Genomic DNA, 18,846 nt, shown 5'->3' with positions numbered 1-18,846 from the left:
AGTAACCATGCTCAGTTCATACTCAGAGTTCCTGATTTCATGGCTATCTATTCCATTAACAACATTTATCGTGTTTCCCTGAAAATAAGACAGGGTCTTATATTAATTTTTCCTCAAAAAAACAAACAAAAAACAAAAACAAAAACAACATATTAGGGCTTAATTTCAGGGGATGTTTTATTTTACAGTCATGTCATTTTCTGGTTGCTGCACAATAGTGGAGGGTGGGGCTTCACTTAACTGGGGCTTATTTTGGGTTAGGGCTTATATTATGAGCTTCCTGAAAAATCATATTAGGGCTTATTTTCAGGTTAGGTCTTATTTTCAGGGAAACAGAGTATCTATATTTATATATTTTTACACACACCACTGAAAACATTTTTTTGGTGAGACAATGCCTTTATCTTATTGATTTGGATATTTGTAGTGAGTGGAGGTGGTGAACCAAATACAGGCTCTACGAGTATGTAGAACATATTTATCAGTGAATGCTGAACAGCTGTCTTTAGATCTAATTTCCCCTTGACACATGCAGAACTACTGAGAATGGTGTGAAATGTATTAGTTTCATTATTCCTTGTTCTCCTGTGCCCTTCTTCTTATGTTAATCTCAGCTTTAGAAAGTGAGCTGTTCAAAGCAGATCCAATCTATATGTGAGCATATGTATCTGGATTCCCCACCCCCCTAGTCTGATTTAGATACTTGTCAGTATTTACTGCTTTTAATATATAGTGGTGTTGGTCTTGGTGAAATGACAGGATTGTCATTCTGATAAGGATAAACTAATTTAGAAAAAAAATCTGCCATATGGCCTAAATCTATGATTCTAATCTGGTTATAGATTGCATTGGAGTGAATGGGTATGTGCTTCTTAATGTGTGCTACAATCTTTTGGAGAGATGATGTATCTGGTTATACATTTCTTATAAAAGATCTGTACTCATATTTTGGTGTTCTAAGTACTTTCAAAAATGTTATTTAAAACCTCATAGCTGTGCGGTATTGAATGTTCATGTACAATCAGTGGGAGTTTTTGCTTTAACAGCATTAAATTGGATTTAGACTGTAGTCTAACTCAGTTTTCCCCCTGCTGTACATTGACCATGTACATGAAATAATTGGGCAAGGTTTTCTGGAATTCTGTGATTATGTGCAAATGATACAGAACTCTTATTTGCTTTGTATGTCTAAATTCAAAGGAGCTGTTCTAACTGCAAATCAATGTCTGATGTCAGTAATGGACTCAATAAGGGTAAGTTAAAACTTAATCAAGTTGAGACAGAAGTGCTCCCAGTCAGCTGAAAGGCATATAAAAGAAATATGCATATAACCTATACTGCCAGGGTTTACAGTCCTCTTAAGAAACTGAAGGCTAAAACCACATGCAATATTAAATATGTGGCATGTCAATTAAAATCCATACCTTTTCTATTTTGAAGGATTAAGCCCATGTGCAGGCATTGGGTTTCTGGTTTTTAATTTAAAATATTCTTCCACTGGGGATAAAAACAAAATCACCTATGACACCATTAAAATCTTCACTATTTTTAGTGCTGTCTAGAGGATGGCAAGTTTGAGAATAAAAACCAGCTTGCGGAGGAAGAGATAAATCTCTACTGCTTCTCTCCCTGATTATTCTGAATTGGAGCTGCACAGTGCATGCTTGTTTTAGAGTTTTAAATTAATAAAATAAAGGGGGGGGGGTGACAGAGTAGCAGTAGTTCAGGTATACACCAGGGGTGATAACCAAAAGAATCTTCCCTGAGATGATGAATATGCCAAGCACCAGAGTAGTGTTGATAGCAGAGATTGCATTATTTGCAAAATATACAGTTATATTTACAACTAAGTCTTTGTTCTCAGTTCCACAGTAATGCACAACAGTTTCCACAGAGTTTAGTGCATATATCAGAGTCAATGTCCAGTAAATAAGTTCAGTAGTCGTATACCATACGTTCCATCCAGGTAGCCAGAGTTCCTCTTCAATTCCAAGCACGTAGACACGGCTTCCTCCCCGATTCTCCAGCACAGGAACACGACGACACTTCTCCACGAACACACCAACTAGCATCACCACCAACAACCCACAGATTGTGTGTACTTGTGCTGCTAGTTTTATCCCAGTATTGTCCAATCCTATGATTGCATTCACAGCTGTAACAATCACCTCAGCTGTGTATATTAAAGCTTTGCTTCACTTTTCCAATACTGATCCTGACAATACTTATTGTCATCTTACAAAACTTGATTTAACAATTCTATCCAGGTTTAGCCCAAACCTGTCAGGGGGAACCTTAAATTCTGTGCTGTATGTTTTATGTACCATGTAATTAACCCTTATGATCACAGTTTGAATGTGTTGAGGATTCAGTGCGTAATCAAATCTTGATGCCCAGGTTTTGATGGTGACCAAAATTGTATTAAAGCTGGATTCTGGATCTAGCCGTGATGATACTTGCTCTTGTTATGTCTTGTTTGAACTCCATAATACACTTCATGTAGAAGTTACTTTTGAAAGAGTCTAGAAGATTTGGTGGTCCCACAGTGCTGTGGCTAGACTGTATTTATTGGACCAGTTTTAGGGGCAAGTATGTGACTCTCTGTTAGAACAGCTTTGCTGCCCAGCACTTTCACTTATCCATGATTTGCCACAGCCCTATATTCAATATACAAGAGTGCCCACTTGTGGCCTTTGTTCCGTCCCCATGTGGCCTTTATCCTGCACCCTTGTGTGCTGTATATAGGGTTCCCTCATATCAGTGGTTTCAGTCATCCATAGTAGGTAATAGAACCAATCCCCCGCAGATATGCGTGTCCTACTGTGGCCAATTTCTTCTTTCATAAATTATCCTCATGGCAGGTTGATGATGTCATCAGCAGGGGAGATTTTTGAGAACTGAAGACTTTGTGCTTCTGTCCCATAGCTTGTCTGGCTATGTAATCAGTTTCATTGCATGTGAGCCATGAGAATTCCGGGATGGAAGGGAAAATCTTTAACTACAAAAAAATCTCCCTTTGCCAGATGACATTACTGGCAGGGAGAGATTTTTGGTAATTAGAGATCTCTCCCAGGGGTCCCAGGGGGCTCATTCAGTGGAACTGAAAATGCTCCAGTCACAGATGCCATGGGACAGAAGAAAGAAGTCTGTAATTACAAAATTCTTTTTTGTGTGTGTGTCTTTGAACTACAACTCCCAGAATTCCACAGGCAGCTATGGTCATGTGTATGGACTATTACTGGCATGATAACAGTACACTTGGCAGTGTTAAGCACCCAAACAGTGGTGATTCATGCAGGACGCTGGACTGGTGTGGGTGACCACACAAAGCTATCTAGGTGTTATGTTTCTCCTCTCTCCTGCCCCACTGCCTTATGCAGCAAATCATGAGTGCTGCAATTCTATCACCTGTTTTCTCTTTGTTGCTAAATGCAGGTTTCAGTATTACCCATCATATATATCAGGATTTTGTTTCGTTTTGTTTGGTCTTTTCTCATAGACTAAAAAAGAAAATGACAATCAGGTGGTACAATCAGAAGGCAGTATAGGATCATGTTTGGTCATTTTGGAAGGCGTCTTGGTTACAGTGGGTAACAGTCTCCCTTGATGTAGACGTACCCCTTCTGTGCACACAAGCATGATGACCGTCCATGTCTAAAAAAGGAGTAGCTCTCTGTGAACGGGTTCGCTTCCTGCCATGGGCGGCCCCCCAGAAGGCGCAGCAATAAGTGTAGGAGGCTGGCTGGTAACATTAACAGATTCCTTTTTATTTAACAAACTTTCTTCTTCAACAGCTTCGAATGGGTCTATCAAACTCAACTCAGGCAAAACTTTATAACTCTTTACTCTTAACTCTGGCGTGGTCCATGAGCTTCTTACATTGGGGCTGGCCCAAACCGCTCGTGATCCGTCATCTGCCTCAGCGGGGTGGTCCTGACCGCACATATAGTCCCACAACAGGGATGTCTTGCCCAATCCCCCTCGCGCGGCTGCTGTTGTACTAAAAAGGGATTGGGACGAATCACTTTCCGTCCCCCACGCTGGTTGCGGGGTTAGACGACCACCATCCATTCTAGAGCATCGAGTTCCCCTTCAGCACCCCTCTTCTCCACCGGATCCGGCAAGAGTCCCCCTCCGGTAACCAGGTTAGGGAACTCCTTCAGCAGACCGGCAAAGCCCTCCGACTCTCCAACTGGCTCAGTCTGCACTGCCTTTTCCACCCTTCTCCCTTGGTGGTTCAACCGTTATCTGAAAAGCCCGCACATTCTCCCCCTCACTTAGGACCTCCTCCCAGATAATTAAATCTCGCTCCACCCCCTCTTCATCTGCCAGTCAAACCTCCAATGCCCACCTTCCTGTTTGTCCTTCATTCTCGATCTCCACTAGTACTCCCTCTACACAGCTGCGGTCTTCTTTAGGGGTAGACGCCTCAGAGGACGGCACACTAGCCGCTCCTTGATGTAGATGTAACCCTTCCGTGTACGCAAGCATGACTACCGTCCAGGTCTAAAAAAGGAGTAGCCCTCCCATCTGCCCCAAAAGGCCCAGACTAGGCACAGAGCAGGGTCGGGCTGGTTCATGATCTCCTCTGTGTTATATTTATTTTATTTTATTTATTGGATTTCTATCCCACCCATCTAGACCAAAGGTCTACTCTGGGCGTTTATATGATTGCTGGGAAATAGCTTGCACCAGACATGCCACAGGCGGCCCAGTAGTCAAGCTATTTCTCTGTCTGGTTGCATCCTTGGTTGATTTGTATTTTATTCAAGTATTATTTTATTATATATTTATCTATTGATGTACAGTGGTGCCTCGCTTAACGACGTTAATTGGTTCCAGCGAAATCGCTGTAGAGCGAAAACGTCGTAAAGCGAAAATTAAAAACCCCATTGAAACGCATCAAAACCCAGTTAATGCGTTCTAATGGGCTAAAAACTCACCGTCCAGTCAAAATCCTCCATACGGTGGCCATTTTTGGTGCCTGTATAGCGAGGAATCCATCCCTAAGCACAGCGGGAAGCATTTTGAGCACCCAGCGGCCATTTTGAAAACCCGACGATCAGCTGTTTTGATCGTCGTAATGCAAAGAATCGGTTCCAGAAGCAGTGAACCAATCTTCGCAAAGCGAAAAAAACCCATTTAAAACATCGTTTTGAAGCGGATTCATCGTAATGTGGGGTAATAGTTAAGCGGGGCACGACTGTAATAGATGCCTAGTACAGATGGGGGTATTCGTATCCATATAAGAATATCCCCCCCAACAGGTGAAGATAACAAGGGACTGTCCACTTATGATTCCGCCGCTGACACAAGCTTGACAGAGCCTTCCTATCGCTCTGTTATCCACAGTGGATTAACCAGTCCTGGCAGAAGGCGGACAATGGAGTGATAGGAAGGCTCCGTTGAGCTCGCATCAGCAGCTGAATTGTGTGTAGACAGTACCTCGTTATCTTCCCCTGGGGGGGTATTTGTATACAAATACCCCCCATTACTCCCATCTCTGATACCCAATGTGATGTAGTGCATAGAGTGATGAACTTGGACTCAGGAGGCCTGTGTTCAAATCTCTGCTCAGCCATGGAAGCTCACAGAGGGCGTGGAACTAGCAAAACCGCTCTTAAATATCTCAGTCGTCTTGAAAGTCTTTTAGGGTTGCTGTTTTGATTTAATGGCACATAATAGAAACCTTAATATAAAGGTTACTTTTAGTTTCTTTATTTTTTTTGTTATAGTGACTTTTAACATGGTATGAACCACTTTAGTGGAAAAGTGGAATGATATGGATTGATGATTTGAAGGACATCACCATTTTCCTCAACAACTGTATACGAAATGTGTTCACTAAAGAGATTGTTAATAAGGCTTCCCCCATTTTATTCATGACAATAGATTCCTAAAATTTCAGACTGATCATTCAAAAAGAGACAGGCATCCTTTAATTGACATGCAGAGGTGAGAAATAAGGTGATCTCTTGGAATAAACAAGAGGCTTTCTGTGAGCTTTTCAGAAATAGAATAGAGGTTAAATGAGGAAGTTCAGACAGCATGCTGCTGCTGCATTTGGTGAAACTAATCCTTTGTAAGGTTAATCTGTCTCAGCCTGCCACGCTAAACATCATTTCTAGGTTTGCATTGATTTTGCTTAGAATTTATTAGATCCTATTGTAGTGTTTTTACTTTAAATCAAAGCTTTGAATCAGAACTATAAAGGTTCCTTTCCAGAGTTCCCTAGCCAGGATAAACAGTAGCCATGGTAGCTGGGGGATTCTGGGATTTTAAGTCCAGAAACTACTGTAACCCTTACCACTATTTTTCAAAGAATCGAAGTGTGTACAGTATATGTGAAGTGATGCTGCTATAGATTCTTCAGTATATTAAAATTCTCAGACAATGTGTGTTTGGAACTTTTATATGTTAAAAAAGGCTATTGTATTTATATGGATTTTTTCTGTAGGTTTCCAATTATATTTTGGATACACTGGTATAGTGACCACATCAGTTTTAATTTTTTCTCAATTTGGCATTTGTGTGAAATACAGCAACCGTGACACTATTGCTGGATGTTTCTGTGAATAGTGAAATTGATGGGGCACCTGTTTTTCAGACAATGATTCTAAAACTTAACAAAGAATTTCCAACAGACTTTTGCAATTTATTGCACTGTTAAAGTAAAAATGTTTCCAAAGTCTGAATTGGTCTGTGCCCTCTGAGCCGTGGTGTCTCCGCCACTGCAATAAACAACTATTTTGAAATTTGAAAAAAGCTTCATATAAAGGTTTTTTTGCTGAAATCTTGGGCAGGATTGCTTTTGTCTGGCTCCAGATATAGACTTAAATGTTTGTGTAACAAAAATAAATTGAGGAGTTAGAGTACAATGATTTAAAAATCTATATGGGCTTAATTTATTAAACAACTTAAAGGTGAGGGAGCCTTCTTTGAATCAGTAATTAGCAGTCCTGTGAGTAATGCATGTAAACTGCAGTCTCCTAATTTATATCATTTACAAATGTTGGCTTCAGAACCATTCATTCTTACCTCTCCTGCTTTTGGCAGAAGTGGTTGCTCAATACTGTACATTACACTTAAAAACAAATCCCAATTACACAAGTGGTTGTGAATTGAACAGTTATTAAAAGGAGAGCCGTAATACTTTTTTGCTCAAGAACTTCTCAATTTTCACAATTGCATTAATTAAAGAACCACACTTTCAAAATGTTATTTTTCCCCAACACGTCTTTTCCTTCTAATACAAATAATGAAATCTATTTCCCACCATTCTCTCATAACAATTTTTGTTGTAATATTCTAGAGAAAGGTGGACAACCATATGTCAGATCTACTTTGATTTCTGTCCTGCATTGAGTAGGGGATGGGTCTCCATGACCTTAAAGGCCCCTTCTAACCCCATTATTCTATGATTCTAATCTGATTATAGATTGCATTGGAGTGAATGGGGTTCATTCTGAATATGCTCCAGTCACAGATGTCATGGGACAGAAGTAAGAAGTCTTTAATCACGAAAATCTTCTTTTGCTGCTGATGTCATCACTCTTCCACAGGCATAATTTATGCAACAGAATTTTGGCCAATGACTACTGGCTTGTGCATTGTCTTAATGAAAATGTGGGCTATTCACATGTCATAGATATTCTAATAATGAAACAAATCAGTGATGTTGTATCTTCATGTTAGTACAGTATAACAAACCCCAAGATTTAAAGACTTGGGATATATATCCTTGTAAATGTAAATTGCATAGTTGGACATGAGGCAAAAACATATCTGTGAAGAGAGCCGCTGGCTTATCTCTTGAAAATGGAATGTTTTCAAAACACCATATTGGTGAACTTGCAGGTTTTTCTGGTTGGTTATGCATGAAACTTAATGTACTAGATACTGAAAACATTCAGCTATTCCTTTGAAATCAAAGTGTGTTTTTGGTCATGATAGTCAGCTTTTTATCATAATATTATGACTGTAGAGTTTGTTTAGTATACAAATGCTAGTTGATATATTTGGATAATTCAGTATGGTCAAAATTACAGTGCTTTCCCTACTGTGTTACATGATAAGTCACTTGCTGAAAGTACTACATAGAACAAACAAACATTTTCCTAGTGCTTCTAAGTAAAGTTTCTGGATGATTTTAGGGTACTATGAATTTGTTCTCTAGTTGGCTAGACCTTGTAGAGGCTCTTATTTGGAAATTGGATTTAGATCAGTTGGCATAAATGCAGATCAATTTGCAGTCTGGTAAATGATAGTAAGACTTTGCAGCTGGTTTCAGGGCAGGAGGAAATATAGGAAAATGAAATAGAACTACTCTTTCTATACCTTCTTAATTTAGAAATTTATCTTTAGGAGATGGCTGGTAGTGGCTAACTGGTTGCTCTTTGGGCAGTGTTGATTGGAGACTCATTGTGGTGTCCTTTGCTGGCAGTGAGCCTACAATAGACCATTGATTCATAGTTGACTGGGATGAAAACTCAAAAGTTAAGGTAACATATTTCAAGAGTACTAAATTATAATTCTAAATCCAGATTTAATAGTTGGATTAATTTTTTGATGAAATATCAATAAAAGGAGAAATTATGTTGCTTTATTCTTCTTCTCATGCTGTCAGCTTAGCTTATGTTGTCATTACTGTATTTGTAAGCAGTCTTGGTGGAAAGATGGAATAGTAATATTTTAATACAGGAGAAGGAAGAATGAAGATCCAATAAACATATAGGGCTCAACTCAGTTGCTAGTTCAAAGTCAATCAGAACCATTAATTCCGTTGCTCAGTAGCAAGTCAACACTTATGTAAACCTCATTGATTGTACTCTGATTTGGAAATTAGATTTAGATCTTTTGGCATAAATGCAGGTCAATTTTCCAGTCTGGTAAATGATAGTAAGACTTTGCAGCTGGATTCTGGGGGGGGGGGGGAGGAAGTACAGTATAGGAAAATGAAATAGTAAGAACTGCCCTTTCTCCCCTGGTTTTAAACAGAACTTCATACTGGGCCTTCTTACTCCTCTACCTCATTTTCCTAAAAATGAGTAAATAAGCAATTCAGCTGTTTTCAGCTGTGAGGCTTTCCTCATATTGACCCAGCTATAGCTGCTGAGCAGTAAATTCCAGTGAACTCGATTTATCTTTTGCAGAAGCAATAATTAATTAATTGAGAAAAACTTTACTTCTTTCCCTTAGAAGGTGTTATGTTATGTGCTGTCAAATTGGAACTGAATTATAGTGACCTTCATAGAGCTTTTAAGCGAGACATTTAAGGAGTTGCTTTACCAGTTCCACTCCTTCCACCCTGAGTTCCCATGACTGATCAGGATTCAGATCCAAGGCTTCTAAGTCCTACTCAATCACTCTTTCCACAATACCACATTGGGTCTCTCTAAAGAATATCTAGCATCAAGTCATCCATAACATCATTTGCTTTAAACGCATCTTCTCTTCAAGCCTACATAAATAGATAACAAGACTATGTAGTGGCTGCTTAAAGACTGACACATGGTCAAGTATATATGGCACAGTCAGACTATTTAAATGTAAGTAATTTATCTTGTGTGCTTCTTTATCCCCTTTCCCATTCTATTTACCACCCCCACTTGCTTCCTGATGCATACTAACCAGCTTGAATTTTAAGTGTATGTTGTGTGTTTCCATTTTAAAGCGGTATACTGTATTTGCTAAGCTTTGTCAATGCCTATTGTTCTTGGTTGAAAGGTTTCATGTACAGGAGAAACCCCCCACCCTGTTTTCAGTAATAACCTTTCCCTCTTGCACTACAGCTGATCCCATTCTGTATGGCCCCTTGCCTTTTGCATTAGCATTCTAAAGTACAGTACTGAATGGAGTATGAAGGACAAGTGGAGACTGAAAGGGACTCCAAAGGGAAGTGGAGTAATGAGTTCCTTCCTAATCTGGATCCAGTGCTATATCTCTAACACAGAGCTACTCTTATCTCCTGCTTTCCCCTCTTCTCTGCACCAAGGTGTCAAAAGATTTCAAAACTTCTATTTCAAGTATAAACTTCGAAATTCTTAAGAGTTTCTCTCTTCCTGAGATTGAATATTGTAAATCACCTTAATTAGGAATCTACGGTACTTTCTGTTTATGACATTCCTAACAGCTATGACCTTTTCCTTTTATATGCAGAAAAATGCTTCTAAAAGAAGCTTGACTCTATATTCCTGCAGTTACTAAAACTTCTTTGAAATAAGTTTGATAAATAGGCACAGGAGTTAATGAGTTACAGACTTGTTTATGAGGCCATTCCTTTTGTCTGTTTGCGTGCTGTCTAATTGATGGCTGTTTTCTCCCCTGCAAATGCCCAGATAAAACACAAATGATATTTTATGTCATTCTGATATGCAAAGGCAAGAAAATTGCTTGGATGTGTGCTAACTATGCAGATGCCAGACAACTCAGTCTTGCCCTTCAGAAAGAATGAGAGAGGGACTGCCTAGCATTACTTGTGAAGCACAACCTACCTGTTGTGCCCTTATTTCTTGTGTAGGGTATGGTATACCTTGTGATGATATTCTGTCATAATATGTAAAAAGAATGGACCCCAGCCCTGGGCCTGGACATCAATCTTTCCCTAAACTGCTTAATCCATCTGACCCTCAGTATTTGGGCTGTTTGGAGCCCACCACTTCAGGGCTTCTTTGCAAGGCTGACATTTCTTTTTAGATCTTCTGCCACATTCTTTCAACCCTTCGAGACAGAGAAATCTTCCTATGGAGCAGCAGCACTGTGATGTAGGAAAATATTGAATCAGAACCATTTCCAGAAAAAAAAAATCTGGAGACTTTACTGCTGCCTTGAACAGAGTGTGAACTGGGGGAGCATATGTATTGGACTTGATTTACTAAATTAAAAATAAAGTACAGTGGTGCCCCACATGACAATGACCCGGCAGAACGACAAAACCGCAGGACAATGCCTTTTTGCGATCTTCATTTGAAATGGAAAGTAAGCACACCGGCTGCTGGCTACCTGCGTGCAGCCCTGATGGAGCTGTGGGGAAGAGCACATGGGCACAACTTAGATGGAACACTGATCTGGAATACATCTCTATTTAAAATAAGAAGTTTTCCTGTGGTTTTGTCATTAAATGAAATTGGTTTAGTGAAAGATTCCAACTTGTAGCAGGGCAAGATGAGCCAGCTGGTCTGAAAGCATAGCAAGTAGAGAATTCGGCCTGTGGTTCTCAGTCTGATTGGCTGTGGCATGGCATGATACTAAGCCAAGAAAGAAATTTGTTGCATTAATCAGACAATTCATTTCACCTGAGTTTTCTTTTTAACACTGAACTATGAGTGGTGGAAAGAGTGCAGGAACACAAGGCTGTGAGGTCAGCCTACCCTGAGTTAATTATGTTTGAAGTGTCATCCCTCAGAAGCGTTTGGTTTGATATGAATTAGTTCTTTCTAATGATCATCAGCTTCAACTGTTCAAGTCACTTTAGACTTTACAAGTAGTGCTTTAACATTTCCTGGAAGGCTATAAAACGTGATAGCAATGCAATAGAACGCTGTATAGGCCATTACTCTACTATATTACACTGGATATGTCTTTCTGGCAGAAGTGCTGCCAGCCTAGCACTTCACTGCTGCAAAGATGACTGTGGAAGCACTGCTTTCTTCGAACCCTGCTATAGAAGGTCAGAAGTGTTTCTTTAGATTAGATGTTGTATGAGGAAGTAGCACAGAATGTCAGGGTAGGATTTAAAAAATGTTTAGATTTACCTGCACAGTTTAATCTTCATACAGCAGTGACAGCAGGGCCTTGGCCACCAATTGCCCATTGGCAGCTGCCGTGAGCGATCCTGTTGGTTGTTTTTACATATATGACTCTGAGAAGTCAGACTATTGATTGTGATGTGCCTTAAAGCCCAGTATTAGGAGGAGGGAAGCATGGGTGTCTAAATTGCCGACCAGAAGAAAGTGCTGGATGTGACTTTCTCAAGCTGTAGAAAATCAGGGCAGCCATTCATAATCAGGTTTCAATTTGGAGGAAGACCACAGATGTTTTCTTTGTAATAATGTACTCACAATTGTGCAACTTGACAAGTTGTTGTTTCAGTGCTGGCACAGACATCCTAAAAACCCAACTTTCTTTTGCCTCCCTAGAGAAATTTTTCTTCTACCACTTCTTATATTTATTTTTCTTTTGTTGAACCTGGTACCTTATAATTTGTCAATCCAGTCTTAAGATTGCCTCCCCGCCGTGAAAATACCTGTTCTGGTGTGGCTTTTAATCTACATCTTTTGCAGTGAAGATCAGCAAAAAGAATTCATTCAACTTTTTTGCAGTTTATCCTTCTTTAATTCTATTGTCATCCTACAGTCCAGCTGCCTCCCTAGGAGCAAGGAAGTTCTTTGGAAGAACTTTTTTTGGAATGCCTCCCCCCATAATATGTTATTTTGAGGAGGGCATTCATGTTTGTAGACTAACATTTCTTTTTTCCAAGTTTGTGTTAGCTTTTCCTTTGGCCAAATTTCTGCCTTCTGAAGGAAGCCGTCTTTGATCCAGTACTTTGGTTGTTGTGGGTTTTTCGGGCTCTTTGGCCGTGTTCTGAAGGTTGTTCTTCCTAACGTTTCGCCAGTCTCTGTGGCCGGCATCTTCAGAGGACAGCACTCTGTGCTCTGGTGTAGTTGGCTTGGGAATGCAGTGTTTAAGGCTGTGAGATAGGGTATTGTCTTTTTCTGTAGATGGGTGATTAGTGTGTCTTCTTGTGGGTGTATTGTTGTGCTAAGGAGAAGAGATTATCTGTCACTGTGGTTGATGGGTGTCATTAACTGGTCTTTTGTGTGTAGTGATCCCCTGTCCTTGTGGCTGGGTACTTTATTTCACTGGTTCTTAACCTTGGGTTACTCAGGAGTTTTGGACTGTAACTCCCAGAAGCCTTCACCACCAACTGTGCTGGCTGGGGTTTCTGGGAGTTGCAGTTCAAAAACATCCGAGTAACAAAGGTTAAGAACCACTGCTTTATTTGACACTAGCTGTTAACCATCCTGGTGATCTCTTTGATTTTCTGCTACTTTTCCTGACCTGTGCTGTACTTTCCAGCTCAGTTTTGATTTTGAGTAATTCCAAAACTGGAGCAGCTTTTATGATATATGGAAGTCAAAACCTTTTACTTTTTTACTACTTTGTGGTGCTGGAAGACACATTTGTCCTGTTCATAGTAGTGCTGTCCTCACAGAAAGCCAACATTACTTCATTTGGTTAATTTGGCAGCTTTCCATTCCCTCACCTCCAGTTAAGGATTCCTGCGATGTCCTTCACTTCTGCATTTAAAGTTGCTTGGGAGACTCTGCCATTAGGTAGTCCTGATTGTTACATGGTGTTTGGTCTTTTGAAGTGCCCCTACTGACTTTACTTGGTCATAAGTGTAAATTTCATGGCTTTGAATGGCAGAATTTGTAGCATAAATATATGTGTGTTTACTGTACCATAGACCTTAAAATATTAAAAGAAGGCTTAGTCACTGGAGCTATCAGTAAAATACAAAAACGTAGTTGGCCCATACCCATATTGGGACACCAATACATTTTACGAAAATATTTGAAAAAAGGCACATGAGCTGTCAGATCCTTGGAGATTTCTCATCCAGTTGAACTTCATTTTCCTGCTTTGTACTGGTAGACTTCTTATACACAGTAGATGGATTAGAAGGAAAAGAGGTAGAGGCAATATACTTGTGTCTTAACTTTTTTGATTTGGGATTTTAAATTTTTTCCCCCTTTCCATTATACCATTTGTATTGTAGGACCAGATTTCCTGACTTGCAGTGTTGTGCTTTTCAGAATCTATATATAGTTATCTTGGTAGCATTTTACTTTGAAAACAAATATATGATTTAACTGAAAAAGTTGAAATGTTTGAAAATGTTATTTTAAAAATTGAAATGTTTTATTTCTTTTTTATTTCAGAATATGACAGATACCTAGCATCTAGCAAAACCATGGCAGCAGCTTACCTAGATCCAAACTTGAATCATACACCAAGTTCAAGCACAAAAACGCATCTCAGTTCTGGAATGGAACGTTCCCCAGGGACAATGGAACGTGTTTTAAAAGTTTTCCATTATTTTGAAAATAGCAGTGAGCCAACAACATGGGCCAGTATTATACGTCACGGGGATGCTACAGATGTTTGGGTAAGTTGCTATTAAATACTTCAGATATGGGTATATGAAGGTCATTCTTAGAATGTGAGCTGGATGACTTGAGGGTGAAAAACACAGATGGCCGAATGTTTACTTTGAAGGTCTTTTATTCAGGACATGCTATGAGTCATTTCAAGCAAAGCCTTAATTTTTTTTAACTATTTTTCTCAAGAGGATAGGAGGGATGCAGATGTTTTATATGCCAATTTAACTGACCTATTTGATGCTATTGTTTATTTCTGTGCCACCTTGTCTACTATGGGAAGATCATAGCTGAACCACAATCGGTATTCAGATTAATTTTCACCTGCATTAGTTTTGGCTTTGAACCAGTGGGAGGTTTGAAATAGTCCTTAAGAGAGGGAAGAAAGAAAAAGATGGAGTACTTTTCATTCTCTTGCACTGATAAAACAGTGTTTAATCCAAGTGCTAAACAGACCAACCAGGTCTGTTTTACTGAACAGCTTTTATCTGAGTGACTGGAAACATTTTTCATTATTAGGGAAGTATTGTCCATTTGAAGGAGTGGAAAAGGAATGAAAAAAACCCTCCAAAGGCAGGAAATATTTTACATTCGAAATGGACCCTTTAAACATTTGGTTCTTCCCTCTGAAAGAGAGCACAGAATGATTTTTGACATACTGTTAAAATTGTGTGCTCATGACTCCAAGTTGTAAATCAGCATGCCTTTATTCAGTACTTCTCGACAATAAGATAAGGTGAAAGAGCAAAACACTGGTGCACATTTACACAATACTCACCCAAGGAGCCACCCCGCTCCCACTAATTACCTGCAGCTGGCCAACAATCCAACAGCACAGGCAACAACTGCTCCCACTGCTACACTTACTACACAACACATACTATAGAACATATCAGTGGCCAAAACCCTATTGTGTAGATATGCAAGTGGCACGACCTTTAGAGGCAAGTTGTCTCAAGTTAAAAAAAATCATTGTAGACATTATCAGTTGCATGCTGAGTCATGCAACCCACTATGGAAGTTCTATAATTTATGGTGAGTTTCTACCTGGGAGCAATTTGCCTCTGAATGTTATGCCATATGTGCTGTGCCAGGATAATTAGGTGATAGGATATGGCCCAATGTTAAGAGGCTATTAAAGCAAAGCAAAAAAAGCAAAGTGTGCTGCTTGCATACCGCCCCATAGCGCTTCAAGCACTTTTTGGATGTTTTTACAAGTTAGTTATGCAGGCTACACATGAAAAAAATGGACGTGGTGAATAAGGAATCAATTTTGTTCAAAGACAGTATGTTAAGCTTTGGTAGAGAATGGGAAAATAATTGGTGTCTTAATTGAGATGAGATAAAAATAATGACTTTAATCCACTTGCTAGTTCTCAGTGGAATGACCCCTTCAATCAGTGAAGTTTATAAACATTAAGCAGTTTTAGAAGAGGTAGCCATGTTAGTCTGTGGTAGCATAGAGAAAAACAGAAGGAAAAAAAATGAAGAAGAGAAAAATGTGGTGATACCTTAAAGACTAAATGCTATATTTTAATGAGAATCAGTCTGAGGAAGTGGACTTGTCCATGAAAGCTCACATTAAAATATACAGTAGCAGTTAATCCTTAAGGTGCCACAACATTTTTGTCTTCTTTATTTTTTCTTTTCTTTTGTGTTTGCCTGATATATTAAGCAGTTGATTCAGTGGGTCTGCTTCATTTCGAACTAACATTTGGATTTACGTCATTTTCTTTAACGTATCCCAGCTAATCAGCTAATGTTTGAATCATGTTTTTCACATTGCTTTTAATTTTGTAAAATAAGGTACTACACTAATATAAAAAGAAAAAACAATGCCTGCATGTAGAGTGTGTTTGATATTTGGAATAAAATACATTTATTAATATAAAACAGCTGTCAAACCTACAGTTCAAACCTACAGTTCAATGGGGGGGGGAATTCACAAAAAATTAACGAAGACTCATAACAAAGCCACATTAAGTTTGCAAAGGTTTTACAGGGTGCACTAACGATTCCAAGCATTTTAAACAGTTTTTGAACATTTTAAGACACTTTAAAAATAGTGAAAACGGACCTGTCAAAAACATTGAAATGCATTGAAACCTAGTCAATGCATTCCAATGGGGGAACCACGTTTCGCTTAGCAATGTTTCCTATGGCGATTTTCGCTTAAGGACGGTAATCCGTTCCCATTGGAACGGATTATCCGGTTTTCAATGCATTCCTATGGGAAATGGTGTTTTGCTTACCAATGTTTTCCCATAGCAATGTTTTTTTGGAACCAATTAACATCGCTAAGCGAGGCACCACTGTAAATGGGAATCTAGTAACAGCGCTAGCTGAATAAAATTTTAAAAAGTCATTTTCATCGTCAGCAAAGTACTGGAAGAATGTACTGACAGTTGGCTCCCCTTAGCCAAAACTTTATTAAATGTCGCTATAGATTTATTTAAACATCTATAGCTAATGTTTATTATCCTTAAACTATTTTATTTTATTTATAATAGAGGAAGATCAGTTATTAGTTACGTTTCTGCATTTTAGTAGAAAATATTAATTCTTGAAAGGTATGTTCAGAAGACATATATCGATTGAAAAAAAAGTTTGCGTTTCATGTAAAATCACATATTTGCATTCTTTCTCTTTTTAGGGCATAATCCAGAAGATAGTGGATAGTCACAAAGTAGAAAATGTAGCCTGTTATGGTTTACGACTCAGTCATCTACAGTCTGAAGAAGTTCATTGGCTACATCCAGACATGGGAGTATCCAACGTGAGGGAGAAATTTGAACTAGCTCATGCACCAGATGAATGGAAGTAAGAGTAAACATATCACTACTGATTAAATGTGTAATTTTGGAGATGGTGTTGCTTGCTTCTCACTGGTTTGAATGGAAGAATGCAGTAAGATTTCAAAGAAATTATTTCTCTTTAGCTTTTCAAGAAATAATAATAAAAATGATCTGTTGTCAAGTCATTACCAATTTTGGCAGCCTTTTCCAGGGTTTTCTAAGTTTGAAGTACTCAGAGGTGGTTTATTGGTTTCTCCATCCGTTGATATTCTGGGACATCCAGCTTACTGAAGGCCACAAAAATGTTAGGGTGTATGACCCTGTCAGGCATAGATAGCCTATGTGATATCTGGGTCCCAAAGTGGAGTCTGAACTTCTGGCCCTGGCTCTGAAGCCAGGAGCTGCTGTGGCAGCTCTTGTATTCAATAAATTAGAATAAAATAACTGAGCGAAGCCAGGTAAGGGATGTGGTGGCACTGCGGGTTAAACCGCAGAAGCCTCTGTGCTGCAAGGTCAGAAGACCAACTGTCATAAGATCGAATCCACGTGACAGAGTGAGCTCCCGTCGCTTGTCCCAACTCCTGCCACCCTAGCAGTTCAAAAGCATGTAAAATGTGAGTAGATAAATAGGTACCACCTCAGTTGGAAGGTAACAGCGTTCCATGTCTAGTCGTGCTGGCCATGTGACCACAGAAACTGTCCTCGGAGGAACGCTGCCTCTACGGCTTGGAAACGGGGATGAGCACTGCATCCTAGAGTCGGACATGACTGGACAGATTGTCAAGGGAAACCTTTACTTTTATCTAAGCTAGATGATTTATAGGAGGGGGAATATCTGCTGGGTACCAAGATTACCTCCCCCCAATGTAGAATGTAGCTAGCAGAAGTATAGGAGAGTGAATGGATGGTTGGCTTAAATACACAGTTGTGATAGAGAACATGCCCCAGATGAGTTATCTGCTTTCCTAGCAGTCTGACAGAGGAAAAAATGGGGCTGTTTATCTGCTGTGCATTAATCCGACTGACAAGGCAAGGAAAGTGAATCTAAAATGCAGTCAGCTTAAGAGGAGATACATAGAAGGAATAAGGATAAGTTAGGAAGAAGTGTGAAGTGTTTGAATGTTGGGCTGGTGAATTTACATTATTTTAAATGGATCTAGGGCTTAAAGGACAAGTAATGAAGCACTGGCAATTGGATGAAATGTTGTAAACTAAATAAAAGTTTTGCTGGATCAGACCAAAGGTCTGTTCCATCTAGCATCCTCTTTCCCTCTTTGGTTAGCCAGCTACCCTGTTTCTCTGAAAATAAGACCTAACCTGAAAATAAGTCCTAGTATGATTTTTCAGGATGCTCGTAATATTAGCCCTACCCCAAAAATAAGCCCTAGTTAAGTGAAATCCCACTCTCCACCCTTGTGCAGCAACCAGAAGAAGATGGCATGAGTGTATTTGAATAAATGTAGATTGTTGTATATGGAAAAAAATCCCCTGAAAATAAGTCCTAATGCATTTTTGGAGCAAAAAATAAAATAGGACCCTGTCTTATTTTTGTGGAAACACGGTACGATTTGAGGGCAATTGCTGCTTGGGATCACTCTGAATTTTTTTAGATTCTTATAAAGGCTACAGCAGTAAGAAGGTTTTATGAAAAATGTGGAGAATCTATGGTTGTCAACACTAAATGCTCTTATCATGCGATTTGTGTTTCGACCTTTGGGAGAACTGCCTAATTTAAATTTGATGTGGAAGCAACAACTTTAACTGAATAGTAAATTAGAGATTCAAGAAACTGTTGGTTCCTGTATGATTCTGCCCAATCATCCAGATTGTGTTCAGGAGCCCAGCTTACTGTCTTGAAGGAACAAAGGGACAGTGTGTGGGAGTAAGAA

The 18,846-nt window shown here is 39.3% G+C and overlaps 1 protein-coding gene across 12 annotated transcripts in view; it reads left to right on the top strand.

Annotated features, from left to right (window-relative positions):
- The window catches only part of PTK2 (protein tyrosine kinase 2), a 256,954-nt gene that overhangs the window by 85,682 nt on the left and 152,426 nt on the right, over positions 1-18,846 (top strand). For 11 of the 12 annotated variants that reach the window (XM_078391686.1, XM_078391688.1, XM_078391687.1 and 8 more), the window contains 2 exons: positions 13,944-14,170; positions 16,816-16,982. In XM_078391686.1, the coding sequence (XP_078247812.1) occupies positions 13,976-14,170; positions 16,816-16,982 (362 nt within the window). In that variant the 5' untranslated portion in view covers positions 13,944-13,975. Of the gene's footprint in view, positions 1-13,943; positions 14,171-16,815; positions 17,017-18,846 lie in introns of those variants that run through there. The other variant, XM_072999395.2, reaches the window with a different exon arrangement.

Source organism: Pogona vitticeps, chromosome 4, assembly GCF_051106095.1.
Source record: "Pogona vitticeps strain Pit_001003342236 chromosome 4, PviZW2.1, whole genome shotgun sequence".
Taxonomy (NCBI): Eukaryota; Metazoa; Chordata; class Lepidosauria; order Squamata; family Agamidae; genus Pogona; species Pogona vitticeps.
Note: the sequence above shows the minus strand (reverse complement) of the source record. Positions and strands in the feature narration are given on the sequence as shown.